Consider the following 18,089-nt stretch of genomic DNA (forward strand, 5'->3'; position numbering starts at 1 on the left):
TTGCCACTTCCAGGCTGTGTGTACCTTTAGTGGATAACTATCCCTCTCTGAAACTTGGCACCCTCACCTGCAAAATGTGCATTAATAATCCTTGCCCCACAAGTCAGCATAATGATAACAGAAGCAAATGCGTTGAACTCTTACTATATGCAGAGGCTGTTCAAAGTATTTTAATCCTCACCCCAAATCTCAGAGGTGAGTCTTGTTATTATACTGCTGGTGGGAAAACTGAGACACAGAGAAGGAAAGGAACTTTGCCCTAGGTCACACAGCTGGGAAATGGTAAGCTGGGATTCAGAAGCAGGCAGACCTGCTCTCAGACTACACTCTAACCTGCTCGGCTAGACCATCATTTCTGTATTAGCATGGGAATTAAATTAATAATGTGGTGAGAAAGGTGCTTTATAAATTACCCAAGTAGCTCCACAATGCCAGGTACTGTTACAACCACAGTTTGTAGAGCATATGTCACCTTTCACATTTGTATTGTCTTCCTGCTGATGGAGACAATACTCTGCCGATCTTAGAGAAGAGGTGAGAGAGCAAGGGAAGGGTCTTGCCCAGAAAGAGATGCAAACCCAAGTCCATCTGAAGACACTGAGGTCTCTTCCCTCCCTCTGACCCCTGCCCCGGGGTCCTCACCTGGCCAGCAGGGACACTCCGCGGTGGTGGTTCTCTGCCTGCCCCATAAGCTCCCAGCCACCTTGCTCCTCCAGAAAGTTAGCCTCATATGAGCAGCCCATCTTCAGCAGCAGGGTTTTCACCACTTTGACCACCCAGCTGCCAAGACAAGGGGAGCTGAGATCTCATGTCACCCTACTCCCAGCAAGCCAGACCTTAATATATAAAGAGCTCTTACAAATAAATAAGAAAAATTCCCAAAAGTCCTGTATACAATTAGGCAAAGAACAAGAACAGTTGCTCACAGAAAAGGAAATAGAAATGGCATTTAAACTCAACCACATTCATAGTAAGATAAATGCAATCTAAAATTACAGCAAAAAAACATTTTTTTTCAACTTTCAGATTGGCAAAGATGAGACTGTGATGGCAAAGTTGTGGGGAAATGAAGTGTCATATACTACTGGCAAGCTGGGTGCTTTAGGAGGTACTTCATCTCCTTTCACTCACTGATCAAGAACTTTTCCCACCATATCTTCCTGTTCCATCATAATGGTTAAACACAGAAACCTTTTAATGCACCCATTCTACTTTCCGGAATTCATCCTATGTGTACAGTCACACGTAAATATCAAGACATATAAACAGCCTCACTCATGGCAGCGTTGCTTGTAAAAGACTGTGAAGCACCTAAATCGAGAGGATCCTGGTTAAGTGAATGGTGGTAGATTATAACCTACACAGAGGGATATTATGCGGCTGTTAAAAATAATGAGGCAGCTCTGTGTGTGATGATCTCAAAGACACAGTATATAATAAAAGCAGAAATATGTAACTGTGTAAGGTTCACTACCACGGGTGTGAAAGCAGAGAATGAAAACACATTGGCTTAGCTCTGCATCAACCCCGACCGAAGGGCAGGAAAGAACCCAGTTGTTATGAAAGAAAACTGGGGTAGAGAGAGGAACAGAGACTGTTTTACCGTCTTTGAAGATTTTTACTCATGCGCCTATATTAACTGTTCCAATTAACAAATGAAAATCAAATAGTTCAGCCTGGTTATAAATCTAATACAAATCATATCTCTAGGGAGGGAGGAGAAAAAATGAAATGGTGATCTCCTTGGAGAAGGCTGATTCCTTCCTGCCATCCAGCCCTAAGCAGAGAACATGTACAGCAGATGTTCACAAATGGCTCTTGAACACGACTGGCTCTGTCTCATAAAAGTGCACTTCTGTTTTCTTTTGTAGCTGCGGAGCTAATTTCTACCAATCAATTGCCCTAAAGACTTTCATAAGAGCCTTGCTGGTGGCTGTCCCTCTGCCGGGGACAGCAGGAACATACCGTACAGGGATGAAGCCAGGGGTCTGGGCATCTTTCTTGGCATCCTTGCGGGAAGCCACGCGGCCGGGCAGGCTGAGGCCAATGTGGTAATGGACCTGAATGAGCAGGGCCAGGAGCAGCTGTGGATAGATGCGCCTCACACGGCCCATGCAGCTGTTGACGGACAGGAGCTCACACAGGCCGCTGGCTGCCTGGAGGTGGAGGGGAAGCTGGTGAGACGTCGCCACCCACCATCCCAGCACTCCTGACTGGGCCTGGGCTGATTCTCTAGGAGGCTGGTCCTCGATCTTTGCTCTTCTCTGGCCCAACATGGGCAAGACCAGATTCCCCCACCACTGCATCCAGGGCCTCTGGGTGAGCCCTGCCCCAGAACAATCACAGCGACCCTTTGCTGTTGACACAGCCCTGAAAGAATCATGGTGGAAGGATTTCTTCCCACATTTATGAGGTAGAGTCTTGACCCCACTGTGCAGGGCAGGAGACAAGATCAGAGGTGTGAAGGAACTTGCAAGGATACCCAGCCCCTCGGGGCAGAGCTGAGGCTTGAACCCAGGTTTTCAGATTACAGGAGCCCTGCCTCTTACTGGTTCATAACATCAGTGCCTGGTCAGTGAGGTGGGGTATCAGTTGCCTCTTTGTTGGGGGCTGTTAAAACTAGACTTCCCTCACTGTCTCCTCTGAGTGACTTGAGAATATGCCAACATAGTAATCAGAGGAGTGTGTGATGCCCAAACCAAGGATGGAATGGGCACTGGTGTCCTAGTCATAGAACTCAGTGCTGGGGGAGAGAGGCAGAGAGATCCAGAGGTAAAGTATGGGATTCAGGGGCAGGAGATCTGAGTTTTAGTCCTGGCACCACCACTCAGTAGCTGTGTGACCTTAGATGAGACATGGAATGTCTCTGAGCATCAGTATCTTCCTGTGTTAAGGGATAATACCACCCGCTCCTCTACCCACCATGTCTCTGTTCATTGGCTTTCCTCTACCAGATTGTCTTGCTCTCTGCTGAATCCCCAGAAACTGCTGAGTATGCCTGGTACATAGTAGGTGCTTAATGTTTGTTGAATAAATAAATCAACCCAACAAAAAATTTTTTTGAGGGTCTACTGTATGCGCTGAATTCAGGCATCTCATAGATTAATCAAATGACCCACTCTATACACACACACTATTGTTAGATCACAACTGGGGTGAACTCTTCCAAGATAAAGTATGTGATGTGTATGTGCTTAGTCACTCAGTCATGTCCAGCTCTTTGTGACCCAGTGGACTATAGCCCACCAGGCTCTTCTGTCCATGGGATTTCCCAGGCAAGAATACTGGAATAGGTTGCCATTTCCTTCTCCAGGGGATCTTCCTGACCCAGGGATTGAATCCACATCTCCTGCATTGGTAGGCAGATTCTTTACCACTGAACCACCTGGGAAAGAAAATATAGTATGCACAGATTTGATCTGGTCAGAGAGGGCTTCCCTGAGGAGGTGGATAGCTTAAGAAATAAGGGATGAGAAGAAGCTAACTTGGCGGACAGAAATCTAGGTAGAGAAAACAGCGTGTGCAAAGGCCCTGTGACAGAAGATAGCACAGTGATTAAGACCTGACAAAGAATAACGAGGTTGGAGCCATGCAAGCAAGAGGAGCACACAGTATAGTGAGGCCAGCGAGGGTTGCAGGGCCTAGCAGCACCAGCAGGAGCTCTGTGTTATCCTCAAGGGCAATGGGAAGCCATAGTGAGAGTTGAGAAGAGCAGATGTGCACTTCTCAAAGATTTTCTTAGCTGTGATACAGATTGGAAGGGCTGGAGTGGAAGCAGGGAGGTGAATGGGGTATTATCCAGCTGGCTAGGACCAGGGTGGTGGTGACAGAGCCAGAGAGAAATCTGTCTGTCCACTCAGCGCCCTTCCCACATCAGAGCCCGTTGCCTCCGTGTTCCCAGGGCCAACCTCTGAGAGTGGCAGCAGATGCGCTTAGACATTTTATGTCTCTAAAAAGAATAAATGAGTTACCTCGTTTAATTTTCATAACTGCCATACAAGGTAGATATTATTTCTATTTACAGATGCAGAGACTGAGCCTCAGAGAGGTGAAGTAACTTGCTCAGGTTACAAAATAGTAACAGAGCAAGGCCAGTTCTCAGCCTAAGGTGTGTGAGTCCCAGGTCATTCAGTGCCCACTATTCCAGGCTGCCATGGTCACTGTAAGTAGCAGCAGGATGGTGCTGCTGGTGGTCCGGTGGATCACAAACAAGAGCCCGGGGACAGACTTGCTCAAGGCCACCCACTTAGCTCCGGGCAGAGCCGGGCAGTAGAAGATGGGTGTGCAGAGCTCAGCGAGAGCAGGAGGAGGACATGTTGGGGCAGTGATGGGGCTGCTGGTCAGGGGAGGAAGCGGGCAGGAGGAGAGCTCCTCACCGCCAGGGGCACGATGGAGGCCCGGCCCTTCTTGGTCACGGGCTTCTCCTTCAGGCTGGTCAGGAGCAGGTCCAGGAGGTCCCGGACGTCACAGCTGGGCTTGCGCAGTATTAGCTGTCTCCACATCTCTGCTCCATTGCTGACAGGCCAAGAGTAGGGACGGTTAGTGGGGACAAGGGCAGTGGGGCCAACCCCTGCCCGAATTATTTTGGGAGGGAGAAGGGAAGATGCCTTTGAAATCGCATCCATGAGTGTGCCGAAAAATTTCTTGAATAATCTAAGAAGCCTGGGGCTAACAATGATCAAAAGCCCTACTCAGGTACTTTGCCAGGTGTTTTGCATACAAGTTATGACTTCAGCAAATATCGAGCATCTGCTATCTGCCAGCAGACATGAGCAAGATATTCAAGAAACTCAGGGTCACTGAGTTCTTACAGGGCCCCTCACAGTGGATTGTCAGTCTCATTTTACAGATGCAGAGTGAAGGCTCAGAGAGGTAAAATCACCGATCCAAGACTACACAGCTAATGAGCTACAGAGTCCAGAAGTGACCAGGTCTGATGACTCCAATGCCTGTTCCTGTTCCTCTATGCCTAGGGGCCCTTTGGGGCCTGGGTCTTGCATTTGTCACATAACATCAAGGAGCTCCCACTCCTGACCCTTAGAAAGCTATACACCAGGGACTTCCCTGATGGTTCAGTGGTTAAGAATCCGCCTGCCAATGCAGGGGACATGGGTTTGATCCTTGCATTTTGGGAAGATGCTGCATGCCGCAAGGCAACTAAGTCCGTGTGCCAGAACTAGAGAGTAGCCCCGCTCACCACAACTAGAGAAAGCCTGGGAGCAGCAACGAAGACCCAGTGCAGCCAAAAATAAAAAAAATAAAAATTAAAACAAAAAAGAAGGTGGTATACCAGTCAGGGAAAAGCATCTGGATTAACCCGCACCAGGCTATAGGTTCTATCCTGGGGAGGTGAAAAGTGCTGACAGCCCAGGGCACTAAAGGGTTAACAAAAACCTTCCACCACCACCCCCACCCCGCAATCTGGTTAAGAGTTGAACCTTCCATTAACTTTCCAGCTCTGTTCCCCTGGAAACTTGATAAAGATAGTATGTCAACTATGTTGCTAGGCAACATTGCTTATGGTAAAAATGACCCAATTGGTAAATTGTGTCTGGGTGAAAAAGAACTGCAAATGAACTCTAAGGACCACTGGGGACGCTGCAGCACTGAGCTTCTCAGGGTGCAGCGACTTGTGTCTGGGCTTGTCCCTGTGAGAATCTGGGAGGCAAAGTCCACAGAGTCATTATAAGAGACTCGAGTTCCTTTAAAGCCCAAGCCACTTAAGCCAGGGTAGCACCTACATCTTTCAACTGGGAGGCCCAGGGCCAATACTAGGATGAGGAAAGTGAGGCATCCAGGGCACTACATTTAAGGAGGTCCTCACTCTCAGGCATGCACAGGAGTGGCATTTGCGAGCGAGGCCTCCTTAAATCTCATCCCAGCTCTGTCTAATCCTCCTGCACAGGCTGCTGTAAGGATACGCCCTGTCCTACATCCTCCTGAAGTAACTGAAGTCAGATGTGGTCCTGGCAGTCTTGAGTTTGAATGTTTAGTGGCTCTAAGAAGAAAATTCCCTGGCTTGCAGTGAAGCCAGAAAGGGTTAAATTCTTCCGGGTGGGAGATGGGAGTGTGTCCCTCCTGCACTGCTCTCCCTGGTTTCTGTGAATGACACCAGGTCTCCTGGTTAGAAGTGCACCCCACTTGCACAGTTGTGCATAATTCTTTTCCATTCACTCTCAACCAACTGCCTTAAGACGTGGATCACACACTTCTGCCTTGTTTTCATTCAGAGGTGTGGGAGCATTTCCTGGGCCAGGAGCCTGGAGCAGCCAGATTTGTCTCTCTTGCCCACAAGCTGATCACCATCTGGCCACAGTCCCCTCTGCCATCAGACCAGAGCTCCCTGAAGGCTGACAACATGGAGCACAGGGCATGCACTCAGCATGACCGGCTGCTTTACTGATCATGCCCACCCATTCGGGGTGAGAATGTGGGTGTTATTTTCTCCTTTTACATATGGGGAAAAACTGAAGCCCAGAGAGGGCAACAAAGCTACCCAAGACCACACAGCATCTGGAGGCAGAGTTAGGAACAACATTCAGTTCTTTTTCCCATGGCATCATTGAAGAGCTCTGGGCTTGGGGTTGGTCAGATCTGAGTTTAGGTCCTCATTCTGCTGCTTATTCAGTAGGTTCCTAAGGCTAGAAACTTTCCATAAGCCTCAGTTTCCTTATCTGTAGAATGGGGTTATTATACTTGTGAGAGAACAAATAAATGTGCAGCACAGACACCTGGCAGGAAGGGCTTAGGGTTGTCATAAGCAACATAGATCATGGAAGAGGGACCACTGGGAGGGCGAGGGACTCCCCTGGGTAGAAGGAGGGATTCCCAGCCCCGGAATAGGGGGCTGTATCAACTCTCTGAGAGGCAGTGGCTGGAAGCACCCATCACTTGGTACCTGTCCAGTGGGAGGGGACACATGAGCAGGGCGACGACGACCTCGGTCATGAAGGAGCTGGCCAGGAGAGAGACGGGCAGCAGAGCCACCTCGCGGGCCCGCGGCTCCTGGATGTGGCTCAGGTGCGCATAGATGCCATGCATGATTTCTGGGATCTGGGGCACAGCCAGACCACCAGGGAGCAGGCAGAGGGCCAAGCGGAGAAGCCAAGGCGGGATAGGGGAGCAGGGAGATGGGAGGAGGGAGAAGAGGGCGATGAGGAAGAGGAGGGCACAGAGGGGAGAAGTGGGGAGACAGGCAGGCAGAGCGCCTGCCCCTTCCCTGGAGACAGCTTGTCTTCACTGCCCTCCCGCACCCCTCACCAGACAGTTGAGCTCTTGGGGGCTGATAAGCAAGTTGAGAGCATCTAGAATTCATTCACCACCCAGCCAGCCATACCTGCAGGATTAGCGAGCCCTGTGGGGTCTCCCAGCCCAGCCCCTGCCCCCAGGGGGCCTTACCACCTCCAGCGCCCTGTGTCGGTACCACTCCAGCACCGAGCTGAGCGTGACCTCCGAGGCTAGCTGCATCATCTCCCCCAAGTCCTTCTCCCGAGCCTCAGAGCCACCTTTCAGCCCTTCCAAGGCTGCTAGCAGCAGGTCCTTTACCTGCTGGGGCCCCAGGAAATCTCCGAATTCCTGAAACAAAGGCAGAGAGATCCTGACACACGTGGGCAGACCCGGGGTGAGACCTGCATCAATGCACAAATGCCACCAGACATGGGCAGAGGTCAGCAAAGGGACCACGTACTTGGTTAATCATTGAGTGTCAAACCCTTTGATGAACTGTGACAAAAAGAGGGGGTGGCATGACCCCTGCCCCCCCAGAACTGGGTGCCACATACTATGGCACAGACCAGAGGGGTGGGGAGCCCACAGGATGGACCTATGTGGTTGAGGAAGGCATGTAAAGGAATATAAAAGCGATTGAGCCTGGAGGGCTGGAAGGAGAGGAGGCGGCACTGGAGAAGGCTGGTGCTGCCCTTCCTCCCTCGTCCCCATCCCCCAGGAAGGCCCAGGGCTAGTGGGTAGCAGGTGGTCACCGCAATCACACGAAGAATATTCTGGCATGGGCTGACAGGGTTGTAGGGCCCCAGGAAACGCTTGTTGCTCTCATACAGCTCCTTCTTATTGGTCTCTTCCTTATCTCTGGCTCCTGCAAAACAAGAACCTTTTCAGTGAGACCTAACTACCTATTTTGTTTCTTAACTTTTTGCTAAACATGGATGTCAAATGTGCATAAATCATAGGTAACCAGCATGATAAATCTTCTTGATGAGCACATCCAGGTAGCTCTCACCCAAGTCAAGAAACAAAACACAGTCAACAACCCCAGAAGGCCCTCCCATGCCCCTGTTTCAGGCCGTAATCCCCCTCCCCCACTACTATTCTGACTTCTAAATCCACAGATTAGAGCTCCTTGCTGTTGGACATCATATAAATGGACTCCTTCTCTATGTTATCCTTTATGTCTTGCTTTCACTCAACATTTATGTGGGTGAGATTCACCCACATTGTTGCAAGCCGCGTGGGTTCATTCATTCCCAGTGCTGTACAACTTTACACAGTATGAATATACTACCATTTACTGGTCTACTGTTCTACTTCAGATAGATATTTGGGTTGTTTCCAGCTATCATACATAGTATTGATATGAATGTTCTATTATATCTAGTCCATGCCTTTTGTAGGCATGTAGCTAGAAGCAGAGGCTTCCCAGGTGGCTCAGTAGTAAAGATTCCACCTGCCAATACAGAAGACATGGGTTCAATCCCTGGGTCGGGAAGATCCCCTGGAGAAGGAAAGGGCAATACACTCCAGCATTCTTGCCTGGGAAATCCCACGGACAGAGGAGCCTGGCGGGCTACAGTCCACCGGGTCTCAAAAGGGTCAGACACGACCTAGCAACTAAACAACAACAGCAGCAACAAGCTAAAAGTGAAATCGTGTCCCAAGGTGGGTAGAAGTTCTGCCTTAGTGGATATCGCCAAGAGTTCTCCACGGTAGGGCCCAGTTATGCTCCCACCAGCAGTGTGTGAGAGTTCAGTGGCTTCACATCTCGCCAGTGAATTTTCTGTACCACTTTTGCTGGGTGTGTGGCCACACCTCTTTTTAAACTGCAATTGCCTTACCGCTGGTATTCCCAACCTCCCTTTTCTATTTTTTTCTTCTTTCTTCGATACTCATCATCATCTGACTTACTATGTATATAACTTGTTTATTTTGTTCATTGTGTTCTGACAACAAGAAGATAAGCTCAACAGGAGGACTACTGAATTAACATTTTTTTTTCCTTCTGTGTCCCCAGTGCCTAGAATAGTACCTGCAAATGGGAGATCCTTATTTTCTGCTGAAGGAAACACATTTTAGGCACATTTCCTGAGTCTTATGGTGGTCCTACCTGGATTCCTCAGTATGTACAAGATACAAGACATGGGCATGAGGAAGGGTCATTGAGGCAGAATAGCATACAGACCAAGCAAGCAGGTTGTCTGCAAAAGGAAGGAGCTTGAGGCCTGATATCAGAGCTTGGTATTAGGCTAAATCGCTTCAGTCATGTCCAATTCTTTGTGATCTCATGGACGTAGCCCATCAGGCTCTTCTGGCCATAGGATTCTCCAGGCAGGAATATTGGAGTGGATTGTCATGCCCTCCCTCCAGGAGTTCTTCCAGACCTAGAGACTGAACCCATATCTCCTGTATCTCCTGCGTTGGCAGATGGGTTCTTTACACTAGCACTAACTGGGGGGCCTAGCATCAAGCAGACCAAGGTTCAGATCCTAGCTTTGCTGCTTCCTACAGTCCAGAGGCCTGGATAAATCACTCCTTGAGACTCTAACAGTGGGAATTTGTCCTTAGAGTCACCACATAAAATACAAAATACCCAGTTAAATCTGAATTTCCGATAAACCAGTAATTTTAGCAAAAGTATGTCTTAAATATACCAAAAGGTATTTACTGTTTTTCTGAAATTTGTATTTAACTGAGTGTCCTATATTTTTATTTGCTAAATCTGGCAATACCAATTGAGTGTATACTATTCCTGTCCCCAAGACTGAACATTAACATGACTTATATCACCTTTATCCATCACTCAGAAGATATATGTGGCTCTTGGGCAGAAGGGGAAGTCTCCTAGGGACTAAATCTTTGCCCCAGATGCTAGAGAACAAGAAGAGAAGGGATACCATATAGATCCCAAAAGACTGAAACTAATAAGATGGGGAGGGATGGCCCATAATGTGTGGAATGAGCTGGTCATTTTACGCATATGATCTCATTTAATCTTCCAAAAAGCCTGTGGTTTGCATCCTACTGTGTCCTTTTTACAAATGAGGAAACCCAGGCCTCAACAAGAAAAGTACTTGCCTGAATTTGTACAGCCAGGAAGGGCCAGAGCTAGGTCTGGTACCCACCAGGTCACTCTGCTTCCAGAGCCAGAGGACTTTAAACAATGGGCCAAGGTCCCTTGGTTTGGAGCAGAGCTGGGACTCTGGGGAAAGGGGGAGGCAAGTAACAGTCAATAGTGCACGCCTCTAGGGGCAGTGAGTGCCAGCTGGGTTTCTGTGTCAGCCCTTACCATATCACTCTCTTCCCACAGCTGTTTCAGAGATGTTCTCCCACCTACAGGTTTTAGCCACTCCAGATTCCAAGACAGGACCTGTTCTTTGTTTACTCATCTGATACATGTTCACTGAGCACCCACCGTGTGCCAGGCCCAGGGCGGGATCTTGGGCACACCATGGTGAAGGAGACACAGACTCAAATGAACTATAGACTAACAGGGGAGACAGACCGAAACCCAGGACACTGGGGCTATCATTCCTGGCTGCACGTGGTGGCATGGGAGTGTGAAGATGAGAATCACAAACTAAACCAGGAAGGAAAAGAAGAGGCTTGTATAGAAGCATTGCTTAAATCAAAATGTGTTTGTCACCTCTGTCTCCTAGTTCTGTGGGGACTAAACTTCACGCTAATTTCCAGACCCCTTTGAACTTTGCGTTGGTCTTGTCCATCTCCCACCGGTGCCTTGTTGCCAAGGGTCCACTCAATTCCTAGGCTGAGTACCTGCTCAAAAGCCTTGTGTTAGACGCACTCCAAAGGGCTTACGTTTTTGAAGCTCCAAGATGGTGTAGAGGATGGTAATGCCGTCCAGAGCCTCACGGCCAATCTCCTCATCAGGATCCCCGATGCGAATGATGAGCCTCCCCAGAAGAAGCCCCAGTGCCGGGAATCCCGAGGACATCTGTTTGTGTCATAATCTTAGGGATTGAGACTTATAGGTTCAATAATGCTATACAGTAAATGGTGAACAGAGCTAGATGGCCTGGCCTGGAGAGCTGAATCCTCTGAGGAGTGAGGACCATCTAGGAATGTCTGGGCAGATGCATGGGCTCCCTCAGAGCCGAGAACATTCTCCCTAGCAGTCCTCCCCTCCCCACTCCCAGAGCCACTCACAAGGAAAGGCGGGGTCAGAAGTGTGTGGTTCAACACAGAGACATTGCTTTTCACAGCCCGTGCTCTCTCGTGGGCCTTCCCAGAGTTCATCCAGGGCCCCAGAGGCTGTGGGGAGAAGGGTAAGACTCAGAGCTATGAGCCGGATGCTAGCCTCTGCCCCACTGGATGGGCAGGCCAGCCTTCACCAATTATCAGGAAGCTTCTGAGGAAGAGCATCAAGGCAACCCACCACAGCCCTCCTCCTCTTCTTAGAGCATAGGGACACATGGGGTCCAGAAGCTGAGGACAGAACTGGAAGACCAGAGGGAGGACAGAAGTCAATGGGAGAGAGAAGAAAGGTGGAGAGTCTTGAAGATAGGAGAGAGACATAAGGACAAGAATTTAGAAAGCAAGGATATGGGGGCAGCTATCGCAGGAGTCGCAGGAGTATGGGGGAGAGGGAGAGGGTGAAGAAGGAGTTTGGGACACGACCTGTGAGAGGGGCTTGCTGCTGCTGCTAAGTCTTTTCAGTCGTGTCTGACTATGTGCAACCCCATAGACGGCAGCCCACCAGGCTCCCCCATCCCTGGGATTCTCCAGGCAATAACACTGGAGTGGGTTGCCATTTCCTTCTCTAGTGAGAGGGGCAGGGAAGCAGAAATCTGGCACAAGATTACATCCTGAAGTCAAATCACTCTTTCTGGGTCCAGACCCCCAGCCCCAGTTCTCTTGAGTCGATTCCCCATCCTCCTCCACCCTTCTTCTCCTCCCTGCCCCCACACCTCCAAGATGCTCTTCAGCCCTGCAGGAGTGGGGTCCTCAACAAAGAGGGCATTGAGAAGTGTCTGCAGGGCATCCAAGGTCTGACAGTAAAGTATCTGTGAACAGGAAGAGGACCGAGTCACTAGGGAGCCTCTGGGGCAGACCCCAACCCTGGGCAATTCCTGATGTGGGTCAGGGGAGGGCTTGTACTCAAGCCCAAGAATGCTGCTTTCTGGTCCCACCATGTGAGACTAACCTTGACGTGTGATATTGGGCAACTGGCTTCCCCTCCATGGGTTACAGGTTCTTTATGGAGAAACTGGTAATTATTATCCGTGAACTTCTTAGCTTACAAGGGCAAGAAGCAGAGGCCCAGGAAGAATCTACTGAGAATTACAGAGAATCTACCACAGGCCAGGTGATTGCCTCATGACTGGCACAACCCTATCACTTTGTCCTCAAAGTGTTTTTCTCATTGTGCAAATGAGGAGATGTTCTTTAAAAACTATTTATTTATTTGGCTGTGCCTGGTCTTAGCTGTGGCACGCGGGATCTTTATTTCTTTAGTTGCAGCATGTGGGATCTAGTTCCCCAAGCAGGGATGGAACCCCAGCCCTCTGCATTGGGAACTCACTGGGAAGAGACACTTGTCCAAGGTCATAAAACCAAAGTTTCAATTCGTGAGGAACATGAGAAGATGGGTGGGAAAATGCTCAAGAACCATGAGGGCTAGATCAATGGACAACCAGCCCTACTTGTGTTATTGTCTCCAAGGAAGTGTTCTGATTCTTTTTAAAATTACCACTCCTAGATCCAAATAGATTTTCTAAGTTGCCCCTTCCAGGAGTCAGCTCTCTCCTCCCCAGTTGTTTGTTCCTTCCCCAGTCACACCACAGTCCTGAAATTGTCTTAGGAGGGTGCAGGCATGACACCTACACAAGGCTAAGGGGTGTCTTTGAGGCCCTCTCTCCCTGCCTCTCTTCCTCCCATCATCTCCACATCTTCCTTCCAGGTCATCTCTTTCCAGGCTTCCTGAGTCTGAGCACACCAGGCTTACACCACAACCACCACGGAAGCCTTGTTCACCAACTCCCTCCTCCTACCTGCCCATCTGCAGTCCATCACCATGCAGCACTGACCTCTGCTGGCCTGGCCTGGTACTACAAGAAGGCTGCAGGCTCTGTTCCTACCCATCCCTGCCTCCCCTTTGGGTCTCCTCTCAAGTGCACCACCTGAGCCACCAGCGTGATGGCTGGTCTGGCTCCAACTGCTCTCTCACCTCACCCTCTGGACTCCAGCCACTCTGCCTCCTTATCATCCTTGCAGTCATCATGTTCTTTCCATCCTCAGGCTGCTGCAGAGGCCGTTCCCTTGGCCTCTCACGCTCTTCCTTCTGCCACTCCCTTCAGCTAGTTAACTCTTCTAAACCTCTCACCTCTAGCATTACGACCTCTGAACCCCAACACGGTCAGGTTCCCTCCATTTCAGGCTCAAAATAGTACCATGTACTTCTTGCTTGCACCAAGTACTGTTGTAATTCTGCATTTATTTGCATGATACTTTGAGAATCTGCCCCTCAGCCCTACAGTATCTCAGCCCTGTACTTCTGGATTAGGTATTAGTTAAAATTTGCTGGATAAAAGGATGTATGCATGTGCCTCACCCAGAGCTGAAATCTCTCTCCCTAACCTCCCCCACTGACCCCATTCCACATGAAGGGTCTCCTCTGATCACTCTTCCAGGGACCATCCTGCAGGGGGTTGAAGGTTCTCATGAGAGCCCCTTAAGGTTCCACTTCCAGGCCTCAACCCAAACTTGCCCAATCCTCAGGCCTTTTCTTCCTAATCCTGGCCACCTCTTAAGCCACGCCAACATCTGCCAACATCCTTCTCATGGGGCAGAGCCCAAAGTAGACAATGCTTCAGATGAGGGATCCTTTATTCCACAGACTCACTCATTCACCAAATATTTATTAAGTGCCTGCTCGGGCCAGGAGAAGGGAGGTGAATTGCCCAAGCTCCTCAAGTAGGAGGTCAAAGATTCCAATCTACCTCTCATAATGCCCTTCCTCTCCCTGCTGGGAGTCCAGGGACGTGCCTCCCTCTGAGGACACCAGTCAGCCCCAAGGCCCTGCTTGGGAGGGCCCTGCCTCACCTGTAAGGCATCTGCCTTGGCCTGGTCTTTCTCCTGCATGGCCTGAATGGTAGGCAGGGAGAACACACTCTTCACGCACGTGTTCACCAGCTCCGACCGTTCCTGCAAACCCAGGACAGGCTGGGAATGACTGGGGAAGAGACAGAAAGTGAGGGCATGGAGTGAGGGGGCACCTGAGGCTGGAGGCTGGAAGTGAAGGGTGCAGGGCTGGGACAAGGGCTGAGATTCAGATCCACAGAAGGGCAAAATGAGGTAGGGAGGAGGATGGTGGTGGCGTACAAGTCAGATAGCCCCAGCAGGGCCTGGGCAAGGGGAAGGGAAAAGGCCTGGGACTAGGAAAGGGCCACGCACAGCAGAGAGGCCTCTGAAGATATAGGCAGAGCCTGAGGGTTGGGAAAGGGGCTGAGGGCTGGGAAAGGGGCCGAGGTCACCTCAGCTGGGTCAGGGTCTCCATGGCCTGCTGGCGGACGGAACTCGTGAGAGAATCCAGCGGCTCCTCCTGGATCTGCTTCTGGATGGGGGACATGGAGGTATCAACGAGGGGGGCAGGCCACCACAGACCACCAGCACCGCAGCCACTCAGGGAATGGGGCCACTCTTCAGCCTGGGCCGGCTCCACTCCCTGCCTGGGCTCCAGTGGAGGGAGCCAGCTGACTGCTCTAACCCGGTCCAGAGCCCCCAGTTCAAGGCCTTCAGAACGGGCCTGACCTGCTACACACATGCAGGGCTCAGCAAGAACTGTTTCAGCAGCCCTGTAGTAGGGAAGTCTAAACCATGGACTGGCCCCCAAACACCGTGCATGACCCTTGAAAGTGGTCCAGTTGAATTCCGGTTACTTCTTACTTTTGATCTAACACCAACGCCCAGTAGGTGCTCAATTAATGTTAATTAAATGAAAGTATCAGAGGCACGGATTTTTTTTCTCTCTTTATAGCTAACTATTGATATAATTCTGGAAACTTCAGTGACTGTCCCAGCCCAGACACTCTGGTGGATAACTGAGAAGTGACTGCATTTAGCTGAGAAAAAGAAAGTTCCTTCAGAAGTTCCCCCATCAGAAGAACTATGGGGGAAAATAACACATAAAATAATAATGACTGCTCCCGGGGGCCTAAGATTTTACAGGGAACTAACCTTTGGGTTGTGTCCTCCATTGACACAGGTTTTTTATCACAGTCACTTGTGAGATATTAAGAGTGAGTCTTAGAGAAAGGAAGTGACTTGGCCAAGCTCCCTCAAGGTAGGCGGGGGGCAGTTCAGGGTGGAGCTGAGACCCAGGCCCAAGTATCTGTGCCTTGATGTCCTCTGCCCACCCCACCCCAACCCCGCCTCATCAGTGGGTGGACTTGGGACTTCTGCCCCCCACCACCCTGATGCCACAGACCCGCAAGCTGCTTCCGCACCATCATCTTCTTCATCAGGGTCTTCTTCTCTTCTTCCTTGTCCAGCACACTCTGGCTCTTCTGGAGGCTGAGGGCACTCCCGACCTCAGGGGCAGTAGAGGGCGAAACCACAGGGTGAGAGCCACGCGGAGCCCAGCCCTGGGACTGCCCTTACACCCCGTCTTTGCACCTGCCACCTGCGGTCAAGCTGCCTGTTCCTCCCCAGCTGCCAGCCCCCAGCATCAGCTCAAGAGACGTGAGAAACCGCAAGGGAACTCGGGGTGGGGAGGGTGGTAAAGATTTGAGAAGATGGTGGTGGCAGCAGGTTGAGGATAATCCCTGGAGGTCAGGTTTGGGGGAAGACCAGATATCAGGTTCAGATTGTAAAGCACCTGTCCACTAAGGAAGAAGAGGCAGGAGCTGGTGGGACAGAAAGGGTTCCGACACCTCAAGTTGAAATGCCATCGTTAGTGATACCTCGTGAGGGCCTTCTAGCATCTACCCTTTGTAAGGACACCCAGTAGTCGGATTACGGCATTCTGCTACCGGAGAGGGAATACATTAACCAATGTCCCATTAATCTATTAGTTCTCTTTATCTTAAGGTAGAAGAAGAAAAAAAACATGAAAGAGACAAAATATATAGTAAAGAAAGCAAAACAAGTGGATCTGATGGGCAGTGTGGTGGTTTAAAGATGCTACAAGTTCTTTCCCATTCCACCTGGCCAGAAGACAGGTTGTATGGCCTGGCCTGGGCAGGCGCCCTGCTCCAGACGCTGTCTGCCAACTAGGCTCACTCACATTCCGTGTGTTACACTCACTACCAGCCTGTCCAGTCTTCTTCCACTGGCCCTCACCAAATCATGAAGATGCTGGCTTTCTCTGGCCTCCCAAGGCCTGCTACATGGCCAAGACCCAGGCTGGGTCCTGAAAAGGGTCATTCCCCTTTTAGAGACCTTCACAATTCATTCAGTTGTTTAAAAAAAAAAAAACTGTTATCAAGCACTTAGGACGTGCCAGGCACTGCTCTAGATTCTAGGAATACTGCTGAGAATAAGACAGACAAAACTCCCTGATTTATGGAGAATGAATCCCAGTGCGAGAGACTGACAAGAAATAAGATAAACTAATAAAGCCATAGAGCAGAGAAGAGTCTGGCAGAGAAATGCTGAGGGTGGAGTGTGAGGTGGAGGGAGAGGGCATCCCAGGAAATAGGTGGCAGGGAGGTGGTTTGGCAGGAAGCATACCAGAGCCATTTTGCCGCGATCATTTCTCTGCCCTGGCACCTCCACCAGGCATGAGGCTGCTTCATCGAAGGCTCCTGCATGTCGCAGTTCCACTGAGGAAAGAAGAGGGAGGGTAAAGATACAGTGCAGCAGAATCCCATCTCCCCTTCCCCATGGGGCTCCTCCAAGCCTTACTTTCCCAGCAGCCAGACTGGGCCCCTATCCCTAAAACCCTTCAGGGGCACCCCGTGTCCCAGAGCATAAGGCTCGCATCCTTATTAGCGCCTTCAAGGCCCTGCCGGTCAGTCTCCCCTGCCCACCTCCGCAGCTCACTTTCCCCTACTCTCCCCTCACTCACCATGCTTCCACCACGCTGGCCTCCTTCCAGGCCCAGCAGGCTTTGCTCTCAGGCCTTTGCACAAGCTCTTTTCCTCTACCTGGGCCTCTGCTCTGTCACACCCCCTTGCCCAGGTAGAGGACAAGCTCTGCTTGCCCGCCACTCCTCAGAGCGGCCTCCCCTGACCTTCAGAGTAACGGAGGGCCCACTGTGATCCTGTCGTGCATCATTCGGTTCTCTTCTCTTGGTTGTTATCACATTTTATAATTAAACTCTTACTTGTTATAGTATTGGTTGGCCAAAAGTTCATTCAGCTTTTCCCATAACATCTTACGAAAAAACCTGAATGAATCTTTCAGCCAACCTAATAGATAATTGCTATTTTGTTAGCCCCACAATTCCTCATCTTTCTTTTGGTGGCAAAGCCTCTGTGTTCCCTGCGGGCTATTCATTTCATATAGGTAGGTGAAGCTACAAGGCCCACCCATCACCCCTCTTCAAATAAGGATGGGCTTTATTCTTGAAGTCAGTATAATATTATAAATCAACTAGACTTCAATAAACACAAAAATGAATAAAGGTGGATCTGGAAACCATGCTTGCTCAGTAAGAGATTCCCATGCCCCCAGCCACAGTGATTGGTCCAGGTGTGGGCACTTGGCTGAGCAGGGCCCATAGAGTCCTTGACTTAAGGCAGTGAGGGGAAGCCCAAGGAGAGAGACCCTGGAGCTTCAGGGACATCTTGGTCACCAACCTCCAGGGGCTACTGGAGGATGGAGTCAACAGTGGGAAGCAGAGACATCTCAGTGGTAGTGAATACAGCTAGCACTAAAACCTTGGCTTCTTCTAAGCGCCT

The 18,089-nt window shown here is 50.2% G+C and overlaps 1 protein-coding gene across 1 annotated transcript in view; it reads right to left on the minus strand.

The window, feature by feature from the left end:
• The window catches only part of MROH7 (maestro heat like repeat family member 7), a 58,201-nt gene that overhangs the window by 13,766 nt on the left and 26,346 nt on the right, over nt 1-18,089 (minus strand). The window contains exons 4-16 of the mRNA XM_070364736.1: nt 16,918-16,991; nt 15,693-15,776; nt 14,721-14,800; nt 14,290-14,419; nt 12,156-12,251; nt 11,395-11,499; nt 11,047-11,182; nt 7,980-8,092; nt 7,399-7,575; nt 6,899-7,053; nt 4,377-4,515; nt 1,966-2,156; nt 643-780 (exon numbers count right to left, since the gene is read on the minus strand). Coding sequence (XP_070220837.1) covers nt 643-780; nt 1,966-2,156; nt 4,377-4,515; nt 6,899-7,053; nt 7,399-7,575; nt 7,980-8,092; nt 11,047-11,182; nt 11,395-11,499; nt 12,156-12,251; nt 14,290-14,419; nt 14,721-14,800; nt 15,693-15,776; nt 16,918-16,991 — 1,618 coding nt within the window. The remainder of the gene's footprint in view (nt 1-642; nt 781-1,965; nt 2,157-4,376; nt 4,516-6,898; nt 7,054-7,398; nt 7,576-7,979; nt 8,093-11,046; nt 11,183-11,394; nt 11,500-12,155; nt 12,252-14,289; nt 14,420-14,720; nt 14,801-15,692; nt 15,777-16,917; nt 16,992-18,089) is intronic.

The sequence above is a fragment of the Bos mutus genome, chromosome 3 (genome assembly GCF_027580195.1).
Source record: "Bos mutus isolate GX-2022 chromosome 3, NWIPB_WYAK_1.1, whole genome shotgun sequence".
Classification (NCBI taxonomy): Eukaryota; Metazoa; Chordata; class Mammalia; order Artiodactyla; family Bovidae; genus Bos; species Bos mutus.